We start from the raw sequence: 21,616 nt of genomic DNA on the forward strand, positions 1-21,616 counted from the left end.
GATGCTGGGAACGCCCTTCGCAAGACCACTCTCCACACTCTAGGACCCCTTCACCCGTGTCCATGCAGCCCGAGTTTGGTCGGGGGCTTTCCCCCTGGATTAAGAGACTCCAAACACAGCTTGCACTCAGCGGTTCAGCTGGGACAATTACTGGGGACGCCCAACTGCCCTCCACCAGGGACTCCACACACGAGGGAGGGGCCAGTGACCCCTCCAAGGGAGAGCAACATGGACACGGGGTCAGACGTGCAGACCCACAGCACAAGTTCTTTTTTTTTTTTTTTTTAAGCAATCTCTCCACCCAACATGGGGCTCAAACTCACAACCACGAGATCAAGGGTCACCTTCTCTTCCAAATGGGCCAGCCAGGCGTCCCAAGGTCATCCTTTACCTTGGGTCACTGCAGGCAGCTTGCCGCCTTGGACACCGGGTGAAAGCTCTGTACGGCACAGATCTATTTCTACCACTGACAAAGGGTTTTTAATAGTTGAGATTTCACATATGGTGCGGAAGTAACCCACGTTAAGTAAAATATTTGCTATGTAATCTGCCTCCTCAAAACCTCAGGAAACACTTAAGTGTTTGGATCAGACCCGGCCATGGACAGAGGGTAAGGCCCGGCATCCAGCACAGCAGAGGAGGCCCGGCGGAGCCTGCCCCTGCCTACCACTGCACGCAGGGGTCCGGGCCCAGCGGTGTGGCGCTGCTGCCAGGGCCCATGGCTAGTCACGGGGTGCCACCACGCTGCACACACAGTAGCTCCAGCCCCCCCACAGGCCAAGCCACTGGCCTGTCCGGGGGCGAGCCTGGCAATGGGCTGAGATGGACTTGCATTTCCACCAAGAGACTCAAACAGCACAACATTTAGGAACAAAGATATAATGAAAGATTTTTTTCACAAGAGTGGGTTAAATACACACAAGTGGTAAATTATAGAGCAATTTTAAATAAACCGATCAAAAACCAAAGAATGTTGAAGATGTACAAGTGCGTGGCTGCACTTGAGGCCGCTGTGGCCCCTGGAGTGAGATCACAGCCCCTCAGCCCGGGACCCACAGACACAGTGCTTTCAAACGACGTGCAAGTGAAATCATCAAACAGGCGCTTGATGGAAGACGTCAGCAGCCAGGGGGCCATCTCCACCCCACCGGCCCTGCCCTTGCTGGGCAGCCTTCACTTCCCGTGATGCCCAGTCCATGTGTGATCTTCCAGGGCAGAGCCCATACCAGACACGGATCAGCTGCGAAAAGGAACATGTGACCCTATCTTTAGGGTAAAGCAAAGATCTGGACCAAGTGTGAGGAGAGCCTCACAGTGCACAGAACCTGCCTGTCAGGCGCAGATCCACGGGGGGCTGCTAGGGTCAGAGGAAATGTCCTGTGGGCACCAGGGGCCACCTCCTGCAGCATCCGGGAACCTGGAGGTGGCAGTGGGGGGCCCGGCCCAGCCCGGCACGGGTGTGGAGGCAAGGAGGTTAGGGGATAAACCGGAAGCAGCCTTAGGGACCGCACAGGGCATGGTGGCTCTTCAAGTAAAGGGTGCCACCTTGTGGTCAGACAGCAAGCAGCTGCTGAATTTCAACTTCAGCAAAACAAGGAACCCACTTTCCTACGAGAGACTGCTTCTTTCCAAGTGAACAAAACACATTTCAAATGCTGAGGCCAAGCCCCACGTCTCCTGGACCCCGTCTGTGGCTGTCCTTGGCCAGCCCCTGGGCCCCACAGCCAGGCCCCCTGCCCCTGCCAGCCGGGCGCAGCTGTGGAAACTCCTCCTGCCTGCTGAGCCAGGGCTCCGCTGGACTAAGAATGCACGCAGAGTATTTGATAATCGAGTTTTGTATTTTTAAGTGACCAAATCTAATAAAATGAAAAACAGGTTTACTAAAACAGGTCCAAAAGACGATACAGGAGATAAGCTATAAAACCAAAGCGTGAGGCCCCTCCTCCTCGACACCCAAGCTCCATGGTCCCCAACGACCCCAGAGCGAGGACAGGGAGCTGAGAATCTTGCATCTCCTCTAAATCCAAATTACACACTTTGGTTTTTGTTTTCCTTTTCAAGGTTTTTAAAAAGCTAACCCCAGGAGTCAGGCAGGTCCACCCTGCACTCGGCGGCATGTCCAGCCAGCCCATGGCAAGCTCGGGCCCAGTGTCCCTCGTTTCTGACCACTTCTGCCGGCCGTGGCATGTGGCTCACTCCTGCGCTATGCTTCTCAGCACGTACTTGACCGTGTAGGCAAAAGCCGCAAACCCAACTATAACAAACAAGTTCGCCAAGGCACCGCCCAGGAGTCCGTGGTGCCGGTTGACCTGCTGGAGCCCTGCGAGGTGTGGCCCAGCCCCTGGCGCATGCCCATTGAGGAGCTGAAGCCCGTTCTGACCATGGTGTGTTTCCCCATCTGGAACCACATCTGGTAAGGGGAGAGCCTGGGGTCGGCTACTGAGTTCGTCTTGGGCTTTCTGTTTTTGTTTAATTTCCTAAGATAAAAACAAAAAGAAACAAGGGTTGGTCTAAACAAACGAGTTCCTTTAAGACTAGGGAGGGTTCTAAGATGCCCCACAAAAACTTGTGGGGCCAGCAGTCGCCAGCCCCATGTATTCAATCCTGATACCCACCCTTGGAGGTGGGGGCTGCTGCTAACCCTGTCTTACAGATGAGGGGGCCCAGGGACTTGTCAAAATCACCAAGCCTGCACCTCTCAGGGCCTAGACCGAGCAGGTCCAAGGGACAAGGAATCACCGTGGCCTCAACCTTAGTGCAGCTCACCCTGCCCCTCCTGGCCAAGGGCCCTCCCTGCAGCTCAGCAGCCCACCTGAGGAGCTCCACGCCCGGACGTCCAGTTCCCTTTCCCTGGCCTCTCCAGCTCCAACCCCAGCATCCAAGCCCCCCTGACTCTGGGCACCTGAAGGAGAGGGGCGGGGCTGCGCCTGCCAGTTAGCTCCTGCAGGTGCCCATGGGCACAGGTGCCCTCTGTGCTGTGTGTCTGCAGCACAGGGACACAGAGCAGCACCGTCTTCTCTTTGGAAGATTCCGATGTGCAAGGGGGGAGAACTGACTGGCAGTGTCTGTTCCTTACCTCCACAACTTCAGGGAATAATTCACCAAAGACTTTGTCTTTCAAATTAAATGCTAAACTTTGTGCAGCCAGTTGTCTTTTCTAGGAAGAAAGAGAAGGGAAATAATCAGTCCGAAGATAAACTTCAATTCTTTCAAATTCTAAAGACTATTTTATCCTCAAAAGCTGCTGTCTTCACATTTTTGAAAACACTCAATAAACTCACTCTTCACAACAACTAATTTAGTCTTATCAAGGCTTATTTATCTTTTCATTATCATCAATTAGTAACATTAAACTTGATTCCTACTTAAACAATAGAAAAATAAAACCAGTGGTGTTGCCCACCCCTCCCAAGACCCCTGAGGAAGCTCGGCCCGTTCTTCCCCCTGCTGATGAGAATAAGGAACCCCAGAGCAGTGAGTGTTCCTGGGGAGCAAGGACATGAGCGGGAGCCCCACAACACGTGACCATGCTCTCCGGCCCTCACCGTGAAGTCCGATGTCTCTATGCTGCCCAGGGTGGGGCCCTTCTCCACCATGAAACTAAGGAGCCCCGTCAGAATGGTGGAGACAGACCAGGCCGGGTTCCACGTGTCTGGGTGGAAATCCGTGATGGAAAGACACAGCCTGCAAAACAGGGACCCACTCAATAGAGCTCACCCCAAATCCTGACCCCACTCAACACTTGAGAAGCAGAAATGCCTTACCTTGTATTGCACTTAAATCTTCCATTGGGCGTTATCATATAAATACTAGGAGGTTTAAAAGGAAATTCTCTGGGAAAAACTAGTTTTCCATGATAATAACCACCTACATCAAAAGAAAGACAGACCCTGGTCATGGTCCACAGTGCAACTCCTGTGGGGGCAAACCCCTCCAACCCAGCCCCATTCCAGCCCTCAGGCTGGCATCAATACCCTTGGCCTCCCATCCCACCCCACCCGCTGTCCCCCATCTCTGTGCCCACCAGCTGACCACCCCTGGAACACAAGAGTCTTGCTGGAGGTCTCACTGGGGGCTCATGACCAAAAGTTAGGGGCAGCCCTTGCCCCACATGACCACCACACAACCCTGTTCAACCTTCCTACGTGCCCTCTCTCACTCAGAGCACAGCATCAGAAGAGAAGCTGCACTGGGCTCCTCACTGGCCCCCCCGCCTGCCGCCCTCCCCAGCATGTCAGCTGAGGTCACCCCTATTCAGATCCCCTCCCTCCTGCACTACTCATTTCTCCTTCCCCACCAAACTACACCCAGCAGCAAGCAAACCTGCCGTCATTTCTCCCACCGTAAAAACACAGAAAAACAAAACTCTGGCCGCCACCCGCCTTGGGACGCCTGCCAATGGCTCACTCTCCTTTCTGTGAAATCCCCAGAGAGCTACACCCAAGTCCACCCTGACGAGGCTCATGCTCCCACCATGGTCTCCCAAAGCTGACATGGAGATCACCAGACCTCCCCTCACACCTCACAACCACCCCTGATCCTGCCTCCTCAAGCCCCACCCTGGCCTGGCTCCCCAGTCCCACACCGCCCCGTAAGCACTGGCCACTGGCCCCTCTGGTACCCTCCCTGACCACTCACCTTCCGGGTCTCAGTCTCACGTGACACGAGGATACGATAATTACTCTCCAACCAGCACCTCCGCCTGGGCCTCCGGGCCCCCACCCCTAGCTCCAGACCCATGGACAGACCACCCAGGCAACACTGCCCAGACAGGTCCGAGAGAGAATTCCAGCTATTTCCCCCAAACAGCAATTCCATCCTCTTGGGCATTCAGACTAAGATCTGGGAGGCCCCGTTGCCACCCCACCCCCCACCCCCTGGCCCTGCCGCCGTTTCACACCTACTCCATCAGCAAATCCTTTTGGCCACACCTTCAACCTGATCAGGACCAACACTTTGGGTGACCTTGCTAGCCTCATAGCCTTCAGCCCTGCCCACTCAGTTCCCAGTCCCACTGGCCACGCCTACCTGAGGCCTTACACCCTCTCAGGGCTGCACCTGGGAGCCTATTGGAAATGCAGAGCCTCGGGCCCACCACGGGCACATTAAGTAGAACACACACTGACAGGACACCTGGGGATGTCTGCATGCATACATGCTTGCACAGTGAGGCCTCATGAGCTGCCCTCACCTCCTCCCTGCTGCCCCCGGTACCCTGGGTGTGGTCCCACTTCAAGGACTAGGGCACACTAGTCCCAAAGAGTCACACGTGTCTGCTCCAAAGCCACTCTTGGGTAGGGCCTCCCCACCACCTCATCTGGGCTCCCCACCAGAGCCCCAGCCCCTCATGTGAGTGCAGTCTTCTACTCCAAGTTCTGCCAGTGGCGGACGGATGACATGAGCAAGTGTCCCTTGTAAGGCCAACCCAACAGGCCAACAAGTCCACCAGTGAGAGACTAACACTATAAATGACACTCAGAGCGCACACACTCAAAATCACTAAGAAAAGAAAGCCAAATTGGGAAATAGGCAAGTGATACAAACAAGGGCGTTTCCTAAGAGGAAGGCAGGAAGAGTCAATGCGCGTTTGAGACGGTCTGGCTCAGCGCTACACAAGAAATGGCTGCCACATGTAGCTTGGGGGGGGCGGGGAGCGGGAAGACACTGCCTCGAGGAACAGGTGTGCACCTGCCAGGGAAACAGAACTCTCAATACCTGCGCTGACCCCGCGGCTCGACCTCCTGCGATCTACTGGACAGATGCTAGGTGAAAACCTTCCGCCGAGGGAAGGGCTCCATGCAGGAGCCTGGCAGAGGCCACACAGGGAGCAAACTGGAGAAGCCAACAGCAAGTTGCACGACATGCAGCAGGTGGCGCACGCAGAGCCACAGAAGCATGCTAACCTCCACATCTCGGTGCCCCTTACAGTGCAGAAGATGAATCCTGGGAGGGTCTGTGCTGGAGGGGGGCCCAGGACAGCTCACCCTGAGAGGTGAAAAGGCCAAGCAGGGGACAGGGGAGGACAGAGCCTCCAGGGAGGGCAGGGAAGCAGTGCAAGGCCAGCAGCTCCCACACCCGTCATTCCAAGTGTCCACAGGGGACGGAGCGAGGAGCACAGCCTTGGCCAAGCCCTGGGGACAGAAACTACAGAGAGCACTGTGTCCCTGGAAGGAGGCCAGGGAGAGCACCCAGCACGATGCTGCCCTTCAACGCTGCCCTTCCTCCGCCGAACTGCTTTTGTAACAAAGTGGGGAAAAAAAAAAAATCCACAGGCCACAGCTGTGCCAGACCGTTCCTGGGTTCTCTACTCTGTTCCACTGACCTGCATTTCCACATTTCCCTCCAGTCTGCTCACGGAGGCTACACAAGTCTGAAAAATCAAGCAGAGTGACTCCTCCCACTTTATTCTTGTTTTAGCTGCTCTAGATCCTCTGCCTTTCCGTATATATTCTAGAATAAAAATCTCAGAATGAATCTGTGTATGCCTGCAAGAAACTTTTATTACGACTTTGATAAGATTGTGTAAAACCTACAAATCAATTCAGGGAGAATCTTCAGCGACACCCACGCTAGCAGGAGGCCGCTTCAGAACTGTTAGGGTCGGTGCACCCGGAGTACACTGTGCCAAGCAGACACGGACAGGGAGAGGAGCCCTGAGAGACTGAGAAGGAAAGCTCAGGACACCCCGAAGTCAGAGGAGAAGCAAGTGAGGAGGAAGCCAGAGTCAACGCCACCAGAGTCCACAGAACCCCAGACACTGAGGCCTGAGATCTGTCCCTCGGACTGGTAGTTCGGAGGGGTCCCTTATCGACCCAGGTGAGAGCGGTCAGCAGAAGGAAGGGCTGCAGGCTGCAGAGTGTAGCCCTGAGCTGAGGAGAGGATGGGCAGCAGGGGAGGGGACAGGAGTAGGTGCTGAAGTGGGCAGAGGAGGAGGAGGAAGAAAGAAGGGGGAGGAGGAGCAGCAGGAAAAGCTCTGTCTCTGAAGGGAATCCTGCTGGCAGCCTGAGGGCCGGAACCAGCAGGGAAATGCACAGGGGAGTACCAGACACAAGGAAGCACTAGTGACAGGCTTGGGTCTGAAAAGAGGGCACCTCTTTCTACAGAGACAGGAGACCCCACGCTAGCCAGGGCCTGGGGGGTATGGGGGTCTCCTGTAGTCCCAGCCCTGCATGCCTTCGCTCGGGGCCTGCCCTCTCTTCTCCCCGCTGCCTCCACCCCTGTCTGGGCTCATTTCCAGCAGCAACAGGCCTGGATACAAAAATTAATAAATGTTCACTATTTATTCAAAAAATACTAAAACTATAAAAAAATAAACTTAAAAAGCAGGCACAATGCCCCTTGTGAGAGAGAGAGCACACACTCATGTCCTACTGTGTCAGAAAACACATATTTAACAAGCATTCTTTTTTTTTTTTTTTTTAAAGATTTTATGTATTTATTTGAGAGAGAGAGAATGAGAGACAGAGAGCATGAGAGGGGGGAGGGTCAGAGGGGGAAGCAGACTCCCCGCCAAGCAGGGAGCCCGATGTGGGACTCGATCCCGGGACTCCAGGATCATGACCTGAGCCGAAGGCAGTCGCTTAACCGACTGAGCCACCCAGGCACCCTAACAAGCATTCTAACATGGTCTGTCCAAACGGCCATAAAGCCCGTACTTTTGCTGCATTTCTAGGAAACCCACTGCAAGCCCATCAAGCCCACATGCCACTGTTGGGCTTTCGGGCAGTCCCCAGCATGTCACTATGAACACACCCAACCTACAGAGAGGTCTGCACCCGTCTCCCTAGGACACATCTTCCCATAACAGGGACTCCTGCATCAGAAGAGAGTTAGTGATATATAGGCCAAACGTTCTCCTCCAGCAGCTGGACTCTTTTCTAGTGAAATCTTATGCAAAAGCCCCATGTGGAGGGAGATGTCACCTGAAGTGAGGACCCAGTGGCTAGAGCTGAAGGTACTGCCCACCTGGCCACAGCTCTGCCCTGGGCTTGTCCTGCCATGGCTCATCTCTCACCCTGGCCTAAACTCTGAGGCTGGTGCCAGGCTCCCTGCAGCCCCTTGATGTGCTGGCTAATCCCAGATCTACTTTGTGAATGACACCAGAGGACCCTGAGTGGCATCACCAGATCAGCCTCAGCAGCAGTTAGGAGAGCAGAGGTGCCCAGCTGACCCAGAGCAGATCCTCCCTAAGCCGCAGTGCCCCATCCACAAAGGGGCCCAACCACTTAGCTCAGAGGGCGCAGCAGAGTGAGTGCTCCATAAATACACCTTTCCTTCCTCCGACAACACTCATGCTGGTCTGAACAAACCCCGGGAGAAACTGGCCGCACTGTCCTGCTCACCAGGTCTGTCTTGCGGCTCTGATCCTACTGACGTCAGAGGCTGGGTAAACCCTAAGACTTACAGATAGCCCCCGAAGACTGAACGCAATGGCAAAACCAAACACTTCTAGGACCTGGAGAAACACTGGGATGGATTCCAAGCAAGTCCAGTCTCACTAATGCACATCCAAAACAGGGCGTGATTCACAAATACCAAGTGTTTGATCGGTGAGGTCTATTCAGAAGGTCAAACGGACTCTTGTTCCTCGCAGATTAAAAACTTACCTTCATAAGGGGTCATCTCTGGGCCTCGGACCACATAGTGCCTGAGGGAGAGAAGAAAATCAGCTAGCTCTGGGGATGACAAATTCTCCAAATTTAGAGTCATTCCAAGGCTGGGGTTTGTAGGGTCCAGCCAACACTAGATATTCACAAATATTGAATAGGTGAACTTGTACTATAGATGGTTTAGTCGCTTTGTAACAGAATCTTAAAAACCGTATCTTGTGAGTTTTCCACAGAGTGTTTTTATGCCTACAATATGCAAGAAAGGAATCCTCTCTAACCATTATAGCCAAATGACAATTTTTCCAATGTTAACTTCACATACATTCTTGAGGTGTACTTGGAAACTTGCATTTTTCAGTGTGCCCAAGTATTATGAAGCAGGCCGAGCAGGGAACAGCTGGTGACATGAGGTGGCTCTGTGCCCCCAGCGTTGATGTTCTGAGAGAAGCAGACCTGACCTCAGATGGCTGACCTGCAGCAGGAGGAACAGGCACAGCCCAAGCCCGTCACTGAAGTCCCAGCACAGAGCAAAAGCAGCTGCACCCAGAGACTCCACTCGCCCACATAAACAAAGAGCTTCAGCTGTACATCAAGAGGTGTTCGAACTCAGAGATTTTTCAAACAAAACAGAAAAGCACAAAGGAGAAAGTAGAACCAACCGGAAACGCAAGACCAGACCATCCCTTCACAAACCCCCATCCCACAAACACCGCCTTACCGCTGTGGACCATGCTGGCTGATACGTCTGACTCCAAAAACACTGTCATCCTACGTTGGCAGACCAGGAACAACCCTCAGCGCTAAGCACGTGACACACCCAGGAACATGGCCTTAATTTGTCACTGCTCCCAATTCCGGTGCCCGATTTGAGAACACTGAGTAGGGGCAGTGAGTGAGTGCACCTTTCCCAATGCCATGATGGGAGCCAGCAGAGAACCCAGATGCCAGTCAGTGTGAGGTGAACGGCAATGCAGAGCCTTACCATTCAAGAATATTGGAAGGGAGGGGCTCAGCACAGATATAAGGCACCGGGTCCTTCTTAATTCGAAGATAGTCCTGTTTCAGCCGCTGGGTCGCTGTTGTTGGAGCTCTTTTATTGCTGTTGCTGCTCATCTATGGAAAACAAACATCTCTGTTTACAAAGAAGGAAAAGGCACGCCACCGCTTCCCTCACCCACAGACAGCTTCAGCAGTCCCGCACTTTTGCTTTCGTTTCTGCAGCCCATCATCATGCACAGTTAATCCCAGCCACCCAGAACCCAGGCCTGTGGGTTGTCCTGACTTGCCCACCCACTCAGACGCCTGCAGGACTTGCAGATTCTCCTTTTCCGTCTGCCCTGCCACAACCTTCATTTATGTAATAACAGATACAAAAATTAAGGGGGGGGGGGGGGAAACCCAAAGCCTCACTCCTGTCCTCAAAGAACCAAAACGGGAAGAAAAACATCTAATTTACTTTTTTTTAAAGATTTTATTTATTCATATGAGACACAGAGATACAGAGAGACAGAGAGAGAACATGAGCAGGGGGAGAGGCAGAGGGAGAGGGAGAAGCAGGCTCCCTGCTGAGCCGGGAGCCCGATGTGGGGCTCGATCCCAGGACCCCAGGACCATGACCTGAGCCGAGGGCAGATGCTTAACCATCTGAGCCACCCAGGCGCCACAAAAAAATCTTATTTAAAGGGTTCTAAGTGGAGGTGTGCTAAAGCCAGCCTGGACCAGTGCTCCTGAATGTGCAGATCTCTCCAACTCTGTGCTAATGAAATGTTTATACCATGGAAATCAGGATGCACCCCAAACCGGCCCCCCGCGAAAGCCTGCTGTTAAACATTTTCCAACACAACTACCACTGCACAGAAGTGGATGGGAGGAATAGGGGAGCAGAGACAGGGCCTCTCCCTGAGACTGGAGAGGGAGGGGACCCTTGAAAGTACGACACACACGCTGGGAAGAGGGACAGAAAGAGCTACAGGGATTTGGGCAGCATCATGGGTCCAGGGAAGAGTCCTGGGCCACTGTATATGGAGCCACAGCACAGTAAACGGGGAATGACAAGGCTGGCCAGGGAGGCAAGGCCAGGCGGCCAAGCAGCAGAGCAGAAAGTCTTTAGGCCCAAGCCTTGAGGGAGATCAGATTTTCTGTTAGAAAGATCACTCGGACATGAGGCGCCTGGGTGGCTCAGTCGGTTAAGCATCTGCCTTCGGCTCAGGTCATGATCCCGGGGTCCCGCATCGGGCTTCCTGCTCATCAGGGAGTCAGCTTCTCCCTCTCTCTCTCTCTGCAACCCCGTCCCCACCACTCATGTGTGTGGGCACTCTCTTCTCAAATAAATTTTAAAAAATCCTAAAAAAAAAAAAAAAAAAAAGGTCACTTGAACAGTTCAGTGAAGGTCAAATGGGACAGATGAGATGGCATGGGAGGGTGAGGACGGCACCGAAGGCTAAGGACCCGGAGCGAGGCCTCAAGAGAAGGGCCATGGCCTGGCCTGGGGGCCCTGGGGCCCTTGAGCTATGCTCAGAGGCAGAGGCGAGGGTTGGTGAGAGAAGACACAGAGCTCCCCACCCTCACAGACATCAGAACGGCTCCAACTCAAACTGCTGTATACACTGAAGTTTCCCGTAAGACAGCAAGGCAAAAAAGTTCTGCTGCTAAAAATAAAGTGTGAAAGCCACTGGTCTAAAATACGATAGAGACAGAGGACATGTAGGGGTACGCAGGAAGGGAAAGGAGACAGTGGTGGCAAATCGGAGCCACACCTGTCCTGCTCTCCCCCCGTGCTGCGGACACTGCCACTCAGCAATCCCAGCCCATCCTGCCACAGCACTGGACATCAGCCGTCAGGATCTCCAGCCCGACTTCTGGCCCGCGCGAACCTGACGTCACTCCACCCCCACCCCCCCCCACACCGCTCGCCCCTCCTCACCTCCACCTCAGGGCCTCTGCGTGCTCATTTCCCTAGCGACAGCTCCATCAGGTCAGAGGTCTGCGGACTCCTGCCCCTTTGCAGGCTGAATTCCCCTCAGAGCACTAAACCCCTAGACCACAGCCAGGGCTCAGTGTGCTCACTCTACACCCCAAGGCCTGCAGAGCAGTCCTCCACACACCAGTGCCCACCGCACTTCTCTGGGCCCCTAAACTGCAGGGCCTCTGTTCTCCTCCTTCTCCCGTCCCCACTCCACTCACCCTAATGCAGGGTCCTACTACTGTTCCCATTAACCACCACGACAGCCTCCTGACTGGCCTCCCAGCTTCTGGTCTCACCCCACTTCTGCATACTTAAGTCAGATGGACTTTCTCCACCCACAGTTCCGATCACAGCACTTCAAGAGTCCCCCAGGGCCAAGCCCTTGACAAAGAGGCCCCAGCTAGCCCCCCCAGTTCCCCACTCCCAAATCCCCTCCTCACCCTAACCAGCTGGCTGCTTCTCAGCCTGGTCTCTACTCGCAAAAAATTCACTTAAGCTCTTCCCGGCCTAGCTCTTCTTGGCCTGGCCAAGCTAAGTCCCTCAAAAGCCTCCCTGATTCCCCTAGTCATGTGCCTCCACCAGCCTCCCTGCGACCCAGCTCCACACCACTCAGGTGCCTGCCAGGCCCCAGCAGAGACACTGGTGAACCCACAGCAGGAGAAGACTACAGAACAGCCTGGGAAGGGATGCTTTCCCGCACAGCACTGCCCCCAAGCTCCTGGCCGAGCCAAGTGGGCCAGGTGGCTCACCCGGGACCAACACCTAGTAACAAACGGCAGCAGCCCAAAAGCAGAACCACCACACTGGACTTGTTTCTTTTAAGTGTTCGTATGAAGTTAGCACTCTGCCATACACAGGACGATTCGCGGGATAATTCAAATACCGCCGTGTTGGCACTCAATTATGTGGCCAGGCTGGATGCCTCATGAAGGCTACTGGACAGCCACACAAAATAAACGGATCCTGCCTGGTCAGTCACAAACGTCTCCTCGCATTCTTGCTCCCAAACATATGATCTTTAAAGTCACATTTATGATCCAACTACTCAGTTCGTGAAAAGGAAGGGCTCCCAACTGACCGCTCCTGTGCTTCAGTCAGTGCTCTCCTAGTCCACAGCACCGACACACAGTAGGAAGCACGTCTCAAGTTCCCTGCGAACCCCACAGACAAGGCCCGTGAAAGGGCATTATGCTGAAAGAAAGAGTGCAAGACATTTAAAAAGAAAATGGCATGAATGAGACATTTTCACATACAGAAGCTGAGGGAAAGCAGCCTGAACCAGTATCACAGGGCATGAGTCCCTTCAGCCTCATATGGACACAGGCTTGCCACCTGCCCAGTACCCACTCCCATTCCCTCTTTCCCCGCACACCCCCTCTGCTCCGTGTCAGTGTAACTCGGGTGACAGTGTGGCAAGAGACCGCGGCCAGCCTGACCCGCTGGGCACGTGACACACCCAAGCCCAAGACGTCCACGGAAGTTTGTGCACCTGCCCGGGCGGAGAGCTGCCCCAGAGGTCAGCCCTTCACAACAGGGCAGAGGACGAACTGCAAGCTCGGGGCGCCGAGATCCAACCGTGCCTCGTCAACGCAGCCAGTTTTTCAGTTCGGCCTCCTCCTACCAGAGCTGGATTACAGTTTCCTCACCTGGAACGGACAGAGCACCCACGCTCCCGCCGCCGGAGTGTGTTCTCATGCACTTCCTAGCACTACTCCCGCGAGGCTGCGGCCTCACCTCTCTTCGGCTGTTCCACGCCTGGGCCCGGAAAGATGTCGGGAGCTGGATCTGAATTAAACACAGACCAGCTAGGTGGTATGGACCCAAAAGGGGGCCAGAGGTCTACACCCGGCTAGACGCTGAGAGGCCGCAGGCAACCGGCAGACGCGCCGAGCGGCAGGCACCCTCGAGGCACTGGCCCGGGGCCCAAGCGGGGCCAGCCCACCGCGGCCGCCCCCTCTTACCGCCCGAGTCTCCTCTCGCTAGTACCCCAGCGGGCACAACCCCGAGCACGCGCATCCCCGCGGGGCTCGGCCTGGGGGCGAGGCGGCGACGGGCTCAACGGCGGCCACCCCAACGGCGACTCCCGGGCACATTTACACACCAAGGTCTTTGCCGACTAGTCCCGGAGGGGCCCGCAAGCGCGCCACTGACAGAAGGCCTTTCCGCAGGAGCCCCGGCCGTGGGGCCCGTTTGCCCAGGCTGGCCCGGGGCCCCGGGCGCCCCGCCGTAACCGACCTCAGGTTCCGCGCACGGAAGCTCCAGGCCGGGGCCCCTCGAGCGGCGGGGCGGGCGGGGACGAGCCTTGCGACGGCCCCGTGCCCTCCGCGCGGCCGAAGCCCCGGCCCAGGCCCGCGCCGCGCTCTCACCTCTCCCCGCAGACGCGCGTGGGCCGCCGCCGCGCTCAGGCTCGCCGTGGTCGAGGCCGGAGCAGGGAAGGAAGAGCGTGGCCCGCGCCGGAGAGCCTCACCGCGCCGCGACCGAGGCCACCGAACCGCCGCAGGGCCGCCGCCGCCTCAGCTTGCAAGATGGCTGTTCGTGGGGCGGGGGAGACTCATCCCCGCTTCCGATTCCGGTGCGCCGCGCTCTGGGGCGGCCGCTCTAGCCGGCCGGGCGGCCGTCGCCTGCGTCTCGCTGCCACCTCCCGCCCCTCACGGCCGGGAACGTCCGCGCGTGCGCACCGGCGCGCAGCTCCGTGGGGCGGGGCCCAAGGGCGGACGGTCGGCGCGTGCGCCCTGGCGGTCAGCGCCGCCGCGGGGGTGGGGAGGTGTCGGACCCCTGCTCTCTCCGGTGGCCTGGTCGGGCGGTCAGGGCGCTGCGAGGCATCCTTCCGCCATAATGCTGTCCGGCGGGCGGCCCCAGGGGTTGTCAGCGGCCGATGGGGTCCGTCGCAGAGCGGGGCGCGCCATTCTGGGGCAGACAGACAAGCCCAGGCCAACGGTGACCCCCGAGGTGCCAGCGTGAACTCTGCTTTGAGTTCACTGGGACCCCGACAGTCCCACCGGCTACCTTCCAAAGGATGGGGCCAATCCGGTCTGGGGGGCCAGTCCTTGTGCTATGTAACGGAGAGCACCCGAGGCGCTAGGGTCCCCCGGCCCCATCAGTGACTGAACCCCGCTCGGGCCCCTGAGGGTTACGCCCTGATTGGCCCTGTCTGGCCACCAGTGAGGCGCGGGGACCGGGAGCCCTGCGAGAACCTGTGCCAGGTGGGGTCTGCTGTGGGCAAGGCTGTCCAGCCCCTGCCCGTGGGGGAGAGCCGGCCTCATAAAAATAGTTCCACTGTTTCCCCAACCGAATTTTCCACCCAGCCCATGAATAGGGTCATTATGCAACAGTGGACACTGCACTGAGGCTTGCTTTCTGCTCCCACGGTCCCCTCCCTGGCCTAGGGGAGGGGGAGGCAGAGCTGGCCACCCGGCCATGGGAGTATGCCTGAAGCAGGCCGGTGGGGATACTGTTCCAAGGGCCAGTGTCCGTGGAAAGGACCCTGGCTGCGGAGGCCTGGAGCTGGTCCTCTCCACCTCCTCAAGTCTGCCACGAGGGAAGGCTTGGAGGGACATGATGACACACAGGAGGTCGTAAAGTTGGTGTTTGAATGTAGGGTGGGCGGGGCAGCTGAGCAAGCCAGCATACTGACCCTGGAGAGAAAATCCAGGACAGGGCCAAGTGGGGGGGCCTGGAGTGTCCCCTCATAGGTTATGTCAGGAGAAATGATGCGTATCAACTATGAGGCAGGTGGTGGTCGTCAGTCCAGACAGATCTGGAAAGGCCATTGCTGTGTTGGACGGTCTGGCTCTGTGGGACAGAGCTAGGGTTCCAAACCCTTCACCATGCCCCTGACTGCCTCTTCACAGGTCAACGAGGTGACTGATCACATGACCATTGACAGTGGACACCGAGCAAAGACAGGTCCCGCTGTGGCCACTGGCGGAAGACAGGCACCATGCTTACCCTTGAGTCTGGCCCACCCAGGGCATCTCAGGCAAGATCTGAGCAGCCCCAGGCCCTGGGCGGAACCCAGAAGGAGTGCTCATCATCCCTCAGTCCGCAACCAAGCAAGTCAACCCGTGGGAATCCAGCCTGCTTCTGCCTCCTACCACATCACCCATCCCTGGCCTGCCTTCCTTCTGGGGAGGCTGTTAGTTTCCAGAGCTCAGCCACCTGCTGCCACACTCAGGATAGTGCCTTCACTCCTCCACCTTCTCCGGGGGCTCTGCCATCCCCACACGGGGCGGGCCCGGCTGTTTTTAGCACATGGAAAGTTATGTAAGGGAGGCCACTCCAGGGCACCTGGGGTTCAAGCCCAGGTGTGTCTGACACACACCCACACACACCTGCAGAGCCCAGGCAGTGACAGTGTGGGGCTGGGGCCTCGGGCAGGTAGAGGCCCTCTCCTGCCTCAGTTTGTCCCTGTGTAAAATGGGGGTGCCGACTCATGTGGGAGCATCTTGATGGGAAGACTCAGCTCAGAACCCCTCAGCATCAGCCCCCAACCTCCTGATCACCAAGCACCGCTGAGTCACACCTAAGGGAGAAGAAGGTGCCCAAGACAGATGTGGCCGGCAGGTCCTGCCAAGACCCTCACCCTACTAGCCCCACATAGGCTGCCTTCCAGGTCAGCAAGGCCCAAGCTGCCCAGCCCTTTGGCCATAGAGGTGATGGCCTCAGCAGTCGAGACAGGAGTGGGCAGCGAGGCTGGCAGCAAATGACAACTGAGACCTTCTCTAACCCCAAAGCCACCCTTTTGGAGCAGAAGCTGGAGCTAACCCTTTCTGCCAGACTTCCTTCCCACCCCTCCCACCGCTGCCAGTGGCCAGGCTGCGGGAAGAGGGTGGCTGTCTTCTCTCCTGAGCATCTTGGGTTGGGGGGGCGGGGCCCATGGCTCTGTGTCGGAAGAGCTACCAGAAAACCAAGAGGGTTAGAATCAAGAAAACATCCCCCTTACCAGTTGCTGCTACCCCCTCCTCAGGGCAGGACTTGAAGGCCTCAGTCACATCTGACTGGGAGGGACCGCCTGGCCAGGGCTCAAGAGAGGGTACCAAAGAGCCAGCCTGGAGGTGACCAGGCAGGAAGTGTGCACACACCCTACCCCTTCCAGTGGGAGACACCTGGCCAGACCCTGAGCCCCACCCACCCCAGCTGGCTGGAGGCACCTCAGGGAGTCCCCTCTGTGCTCACTGGAGCTGCTGCTTAACCCTGTGGTCAGTGTTTGGAGGCAGGGAGAGGTTCCACATTTGCACCAAGAAGGCCCCTCACCCTCCTGGAAGCAGGTGGGCCAGCCTCCAGGCCCAGGGAGGGTGACCCCCACCTGCCACATCCACCAGGAATCCGGTACATATGCAGAGCCCACGGGCTCAGACTTCGCTTCTGTCACACCAGAGTCCCCTAGGACCATCTCTAAGCTGCCCCTGAGGGGGAGGCCACCCACAGGTGAATAAGCTGAGCCCGGGGGCCCCATGAAACACCAGGCACCAACAGTCTCCAGGACAGCCCCAGCCTGGAAGGGGATGCCTTGGCACCCCTAGGCCCAGCCTCGTGAAGGCTCCCACTCAAAGTCCCGAAGAGGGGTTGTACTCAGCAGGTTGGGGCCAGCCATCCTACTGTCCTTCTGGGGAGAGGGTGGAAGACGTCGGACCACCCACCTGTCCCTTCTCTGAGGCGTCCCCACATTCCTTCACTGCAGCTCTTGAGGAGTGACCACCTGGGCCTACGCGGTGCCAGGAGCTGGGGTCACCCTGTCCTGCCCTAGCCTGCTCCTCCCGGGGCCAGTGAGGCCTGGGGAGGCAGGGGAAGGGATGCACCCGGAAGGGAGGAGGGGGCTGCCAGCCTCAGTGCCACTGGATACGGTCTCTCTGTCCTGCTGAGGCAGCCAGAGACCTCTCTGCCCTCCCAGAAGTGGGCTCTCGGGGGTGACCTCCTCCCCTCCCCACTGGTCGCTGATCCTTGGCCCAGGCACCTTATGCTGGCCCCTCGGCAGTTCTCAAGCTGTTTCCCCAGGAGGAGGGAAGGGAGGTTTGTGGCTTCTGCCTGGACGATCTGTGACTCGAGCCCCTCGTCATCACAGGCATGCCTCTGCCCCCGGCCAGGGCTCCCTCTCCCACAGGAAGGTGGGGGCTCCTGTTCCCTGTAAGCTGCCCTTGGCTGGCGAGGACTCTGGCCAGACCTGAGCTCCCCAAGCTTGGGGTCTCCAGGTCCCTCCTTCCTGGCAGCTCCCTTCTTCAACCTCCTGAGCAGGGAGCCACAGGTCACTCCTGTTCTCATTACCCAGAGCACCCGGGACCCTCCTCTGACTGCTCACAGGCCTCCCCCAGGACAGTGTGCCCCCCTATCCCACAGAGGAAAATTGCTCAGTGGCAGAGGGCCTGAGACACCCCAGGCCTGTGCTGAGTCTGGAGGGTCTGATGTGGGGCTCAGGGAGGGGGTAGCCACACCAGTGATATCAGCTGGCCCCACCCCTGAGCCTTGAGCAGGAAGAGGAAACTAAGGCCCATTTTGCACTTGAGCTAATGGACTCCGAGAGGTTGATTTGGGCAAGGTCACATGATAAGTGACAGAGCCATGATGCGCATCCACACCCAGGTGAGCCCAGGGCCTGTTCTTCCCCAGGCATATGACTTCCTCCTCCCAGACATCACCAGTGACCATTCTGCCTCCTTCCAAAGCCACAGGCGGATGACCTCACCCCTCCTCAGAGCCAAGGCCCCACCAGCAGGGCCTGTTGGAAGTGAGGCTCCCTCCCTCATCCCAGTCCAGGCCCTCTGCACTGATTTGGGGTGGGGTGTCAGAACCCTAGAGCTTGCCCCAGGGGGTGGGGGGGCAGTAGGACCTGAGCCACACCCTCAAACCTGGGACCAGGCTGAGGGTCTGCTTATTAGGGAGCGTGAGACCTCCGGGTCATCCTGGGGACATGCTGGATCCCTCCCTGGGGCCAGAGGTGGTGGGTCATCCTGGGACGGGGGTGAACTGGGTGTCCTGCCTTCAGCCACACTGAGGCCAAGGACTTCAACCCCCAAGACGGTGTGATCCGGACCCTGAGTGTGCTGTGTGTTCTTAGCATGTGCTGTGTGGTCTTAGCACATATGTGACCAAGACATGGGTGTTTGTGAGCGGGGTGTTGTCTTAGTATGTGGTGTGGTCAGCGGTGGCCTTCGTGTCTGCTGGGAAGAGTGAACTGTGGGCCACAGGGCGCCAGGTGTCATCTCCACAGCCAGGCCGAGTTGTTCCCACGGTCCAAGCCTGTCCCAGTGGCTGGCCCTACACACCTGGGTTCTGGGAGCGGAGGCCCCTGACCGGCGTCTCTTGGTCACAAACACCTGTGGTCAGCGCTGACTGCGTGAGCCAGGCAGGCATCCCTCGCCGGCCTGTCGGAGGGAGAGCAGGCAGAGAGGCGAGTGGCCAGGGCACACTGCTGGGGGAAGGCAGAGCTGGTGTCTGACCCAAGAGAGATCTGAGCTTCGGGAAGTGGGGGAGCAGAGGGTCTGCTCGGCAAGAGGCCACTGAGCCGTGCAAGGGGGTCTCAGCCAACGCAGGCCTCTCCTCTCACTGTAGGAACCAGGAACCCCTCATCCCCAGGGCTCTGGGCAAGAAAATCTCACCCAGGGGCAGGACCCCCATCCCTGCCCTCATGGCTTCCCCTTCCGGATCCAGCGTGGGTGTGTCTGCCCCTGCCAACTGGGCCCCGCCCGGCCTCATCCCACGCCCAGCCAGCCTGTTATAAACAGGAGGCTGCCTGGCCAGTGTCAGGCCACATCCCACTTTGTCTTGTCACCTGCTAGAGCTACCATCGCTGAGGCCACCCACCACGGGAGAATGGAGGCACCTGCGGAAGGAGGCTCCAGCTTCCAGGTACCAGAGGGCACCTGATGTGGGCTTCCTTTCCCATGCTGGGGGGCAAAGAGGGAAGGTCATCTCTCGGGGTCTCTCGAACCCGAAGTGGAGGGAGTTGTGTCCCACACGTGACCTTGGGCACAAAGGGCGAGAGAAGAGGGTCACGCGGTCCCCACTGACTGAGGGCTTGGTGTGTGTGACAGGAATACATGGGTGGCATGCACCCCTGCTTCTGCTGTGTCTGACGTGAGGCACCTCGGATCCCTCAGTGCGTCTGGGGCCCTCTCTCCCAGGTGTCTGGACCCTGCCCTTCCCTCAGGAGGCCCTGGAGGCTCTCAGTGGTCCTCAAGATCCCCATCTCCAGGGCGTCCCTTTTCCTACCCTGGTAGCCCCAGCCGGGGCAGGAGGGGGCTGGTTTGGGCTACACGTCTGGAGGAGGGTAAACATGGTTACTGGAGTCAGAAAGAACCTTCTGGAACCCCTTTTGGCTAACCTAGAACACACAGCCGAGGCCTGTTTCACCGTGAAGGCCCAGTGTGATCCTAGTGGACACACGTGTGGGCAGAGCTCTGTGCAATGTGAGACCCAACATGAGCACCCCATGCTGGTACCCGCTCTTGACCAGGCAAGTGGGAGGCCCACCCCAGACCTGAAGCCGGGAAGGAAGGCCAACCCACCCTCACCTTGTACCTGTGGCCCCACGCCGCTGGCTTGGCTGCTCCAACACAGTTTCCCAGAGCACGTGGGGGCCGCCTGCTCAGGTGTACCAGGCTGGGCATGTGCTGGCTGAGATGCAGCAGGGGCGCAGATGCACCCCCTGGCTCAGCCCCCTCCCCAGGCTCCTCAGGAGGGGGCCAGAGCTCAGGAGGCCCCGCCTGGGGTGCAGGAAGGCCCAGTGATTCAGACCAAGAGGCAGGCGGTGTGGGAAGTCCCCCGGAAGCCTGTGCAGTGACTGCACATGTATTCGGGGCGAGCAGGCGTGGCCTAGTCAGGGTCCCGTGTCCCTGTGCTGGAGGGACTGGGGGTCTGGGGGCCCTGGGTCTGTGGCTCTACTTCTCTAGGGCCCTCAGGTCCCCACCACTGGCTAGCCCACTGGCCCCCTGCCCACTTTTCCTGAAGCCTAAGGTCTACAAACAGGGCTTCCCTGGGGACAAGCTCAGTGGATGACGCCTCACCGGGCACCCGGAGCAACAATCCTCAGGCCTGACCCTTGGCCCAGACGTGGCCGGAGCAGCCTGGTTCCATCAGTCCCAATCAGACGTGGCCATGCTAGCCACTAAGGGTTGGTAGAGACCACTGAGGCCCAGAGTCTAGTGTTAGTAGGGCCCCTAGACCTTCAACATTGGCTCGAGGCCCAAGGACACCATACAGTCCCCACCCCAAGCAGGTCACCCACCTGGCCTGCCCTTCCCTACAGTCCCCTGCCCCACTTGAGTGGACAGTAAGCCTGTGTGCAAACAGTACCAGGCGGGGCTTGGACACCATATTCTTTGCTGTCCCTGTCCCCACCAGCAGACCCAGCTCTGGCTGCAGTAAGACTCGCGTGCAGAGGCTGCCCAGTGCCCGGCCCGGTGTGGTGCAGGGTGGCTGCAGGGCCGGTCCCAAGCCCCCGATAGGGCCTCTTTTGAGCATCAGCAGGCTGGGCGGTGCCATTGGTGGCCGGGGGACATGACCGTCCCTGGAGTTCCCAGGGACAGAGAATGGCAGTCCTACCAGCCCAAGGTGAGGAGGCCCGAGTGGGAGTCAGACCAGGCAGCAGGCGGAGGCCACACTGCAGCTTGCTCCTTGGCCGCAGGTAGGAGCCACGGCCCATGCAACCAGTGGTTCCCCAGTGTTTTGTGAGGCCCAGCGGCCCCTGCCACCACTGCTGGAGGGCAGGCCAAGAGAGAGGCTGGTGGAGCTACACACCTCCTTCAGGGAGCTGTTCACCTTCTTCTGCGCCAACGCCACCATCCATGGGGCCATCCGCCTCGTCTGCTCCAGCCAGAACGGCCTCAAGACGGCATCCTGGGGGCTGCTGCTGGTGGGCGCCCTGGGGGTGTTCTACTGGCAGTTCGGGCTCCTCTTAGCACGGTACTGGCGCTACCCAGTCATCATGACAGTGTCCGTGCACTCGGAGCTGCGGCTCTTCCCAGCCGTCACTCTGTGCGACATGAACCCACACAGGTGAGTGGTGCTGCCTCCCCACCTGCGCAGCCTGTGGGCACCTCCCCGGTGT

At 58.0% G+C, this 21,616-nt stretch overlaps 2 protein-coding genes across 7 annotated transcripts in view; one reads left to right on the forward strand and one right to left on the reverse strand.

Moving 5' to 3' along the window:
• Positions 1–1,821: 1,821 nt before the first annotated feature.
• UBE2J2 (ubiquitin conjugating enzyme E2 J2) lies at positions 1,822–14,086 on the reverse strand. 6 transcript variants are annotated; one of them, XM_027614954.2, is made up of 9 exons: positions 13,941–14,086; positions 13,221–13,359; positions 12,653–12,765; positions 9,592–9,722; positions 8,607–8,647; positions 3,765–3,867; positions 3,546–3,684; positions 3,077–3,157; positions 1,822–2,477 (listed from the first exon to the last, which is right to left on the reverse strand). In XM_027614954.2, the coding sequence occupies exons 4-9, from the start codon at positions 9,720–9,722 to the stop codon at positions 2,193–2,195; spliced, it is 780 nt and encodes a 259-aa protein (XP_027470755.1). In that variant the 5' UTR covers positions 12,653–12,765; positions 13,221–13,359; positions 13,941–14,086; the 3' UTR covers positions 1,822–2,192. The 6 variants fall into 6 exon arrangements, with proteins under 6 accessions (XP_027470755.1, XP_027470774.1, XP_027470781.1 ...); XM_027614973.2 differs by lacking the exon at positions 13,941–14,086 and adding an exon at positions 13,676–13,842; XM_027614980.2 differs by lacking the exon at positions 13,941–14,086 and adding an exon at positions 13,536–13,676.
• Positions 14,076–21,616, forward strand: part of SCNN1D (sodium channel epithelial 1 subunit delta) — an 11,922-nt gene continuing 4,381 nt past the window's right edge. Inside the window, exons 1-3 of the mRNA XM_027615009.2 lie at positions 14,076–14,146; positions 19,347–19,416; positions 21,194–21,564. Coding sequence (XP_027470810.2) covers positions 14,100–14,146; positions 19,347–19,416; positions 21,194–21,564 — 488 coding nt within the window. The 5' untranslated portion in view covers positions 14,076–14,099. The remainder of the gene's footprint in view (positions 14,147–19,346; positions 19,417–21,193; positions 21,565–21,616) is intronic.

The sequence above is a fragment of the Zalophus californianus genome, chromosome 4 (assembly GCF_009762305.2).
Source record: "Zalophus californianus isolate mZalCal1 chromosome 4, mZalCal1.pri.v2, whole genome shotgun sequence".
Taxonomy (NCBI): Eukaryota; Metazoa; Chordata; class Mammalia; order Carnivora; family Otariidae; genus Zalophus; species Zalophus californianus.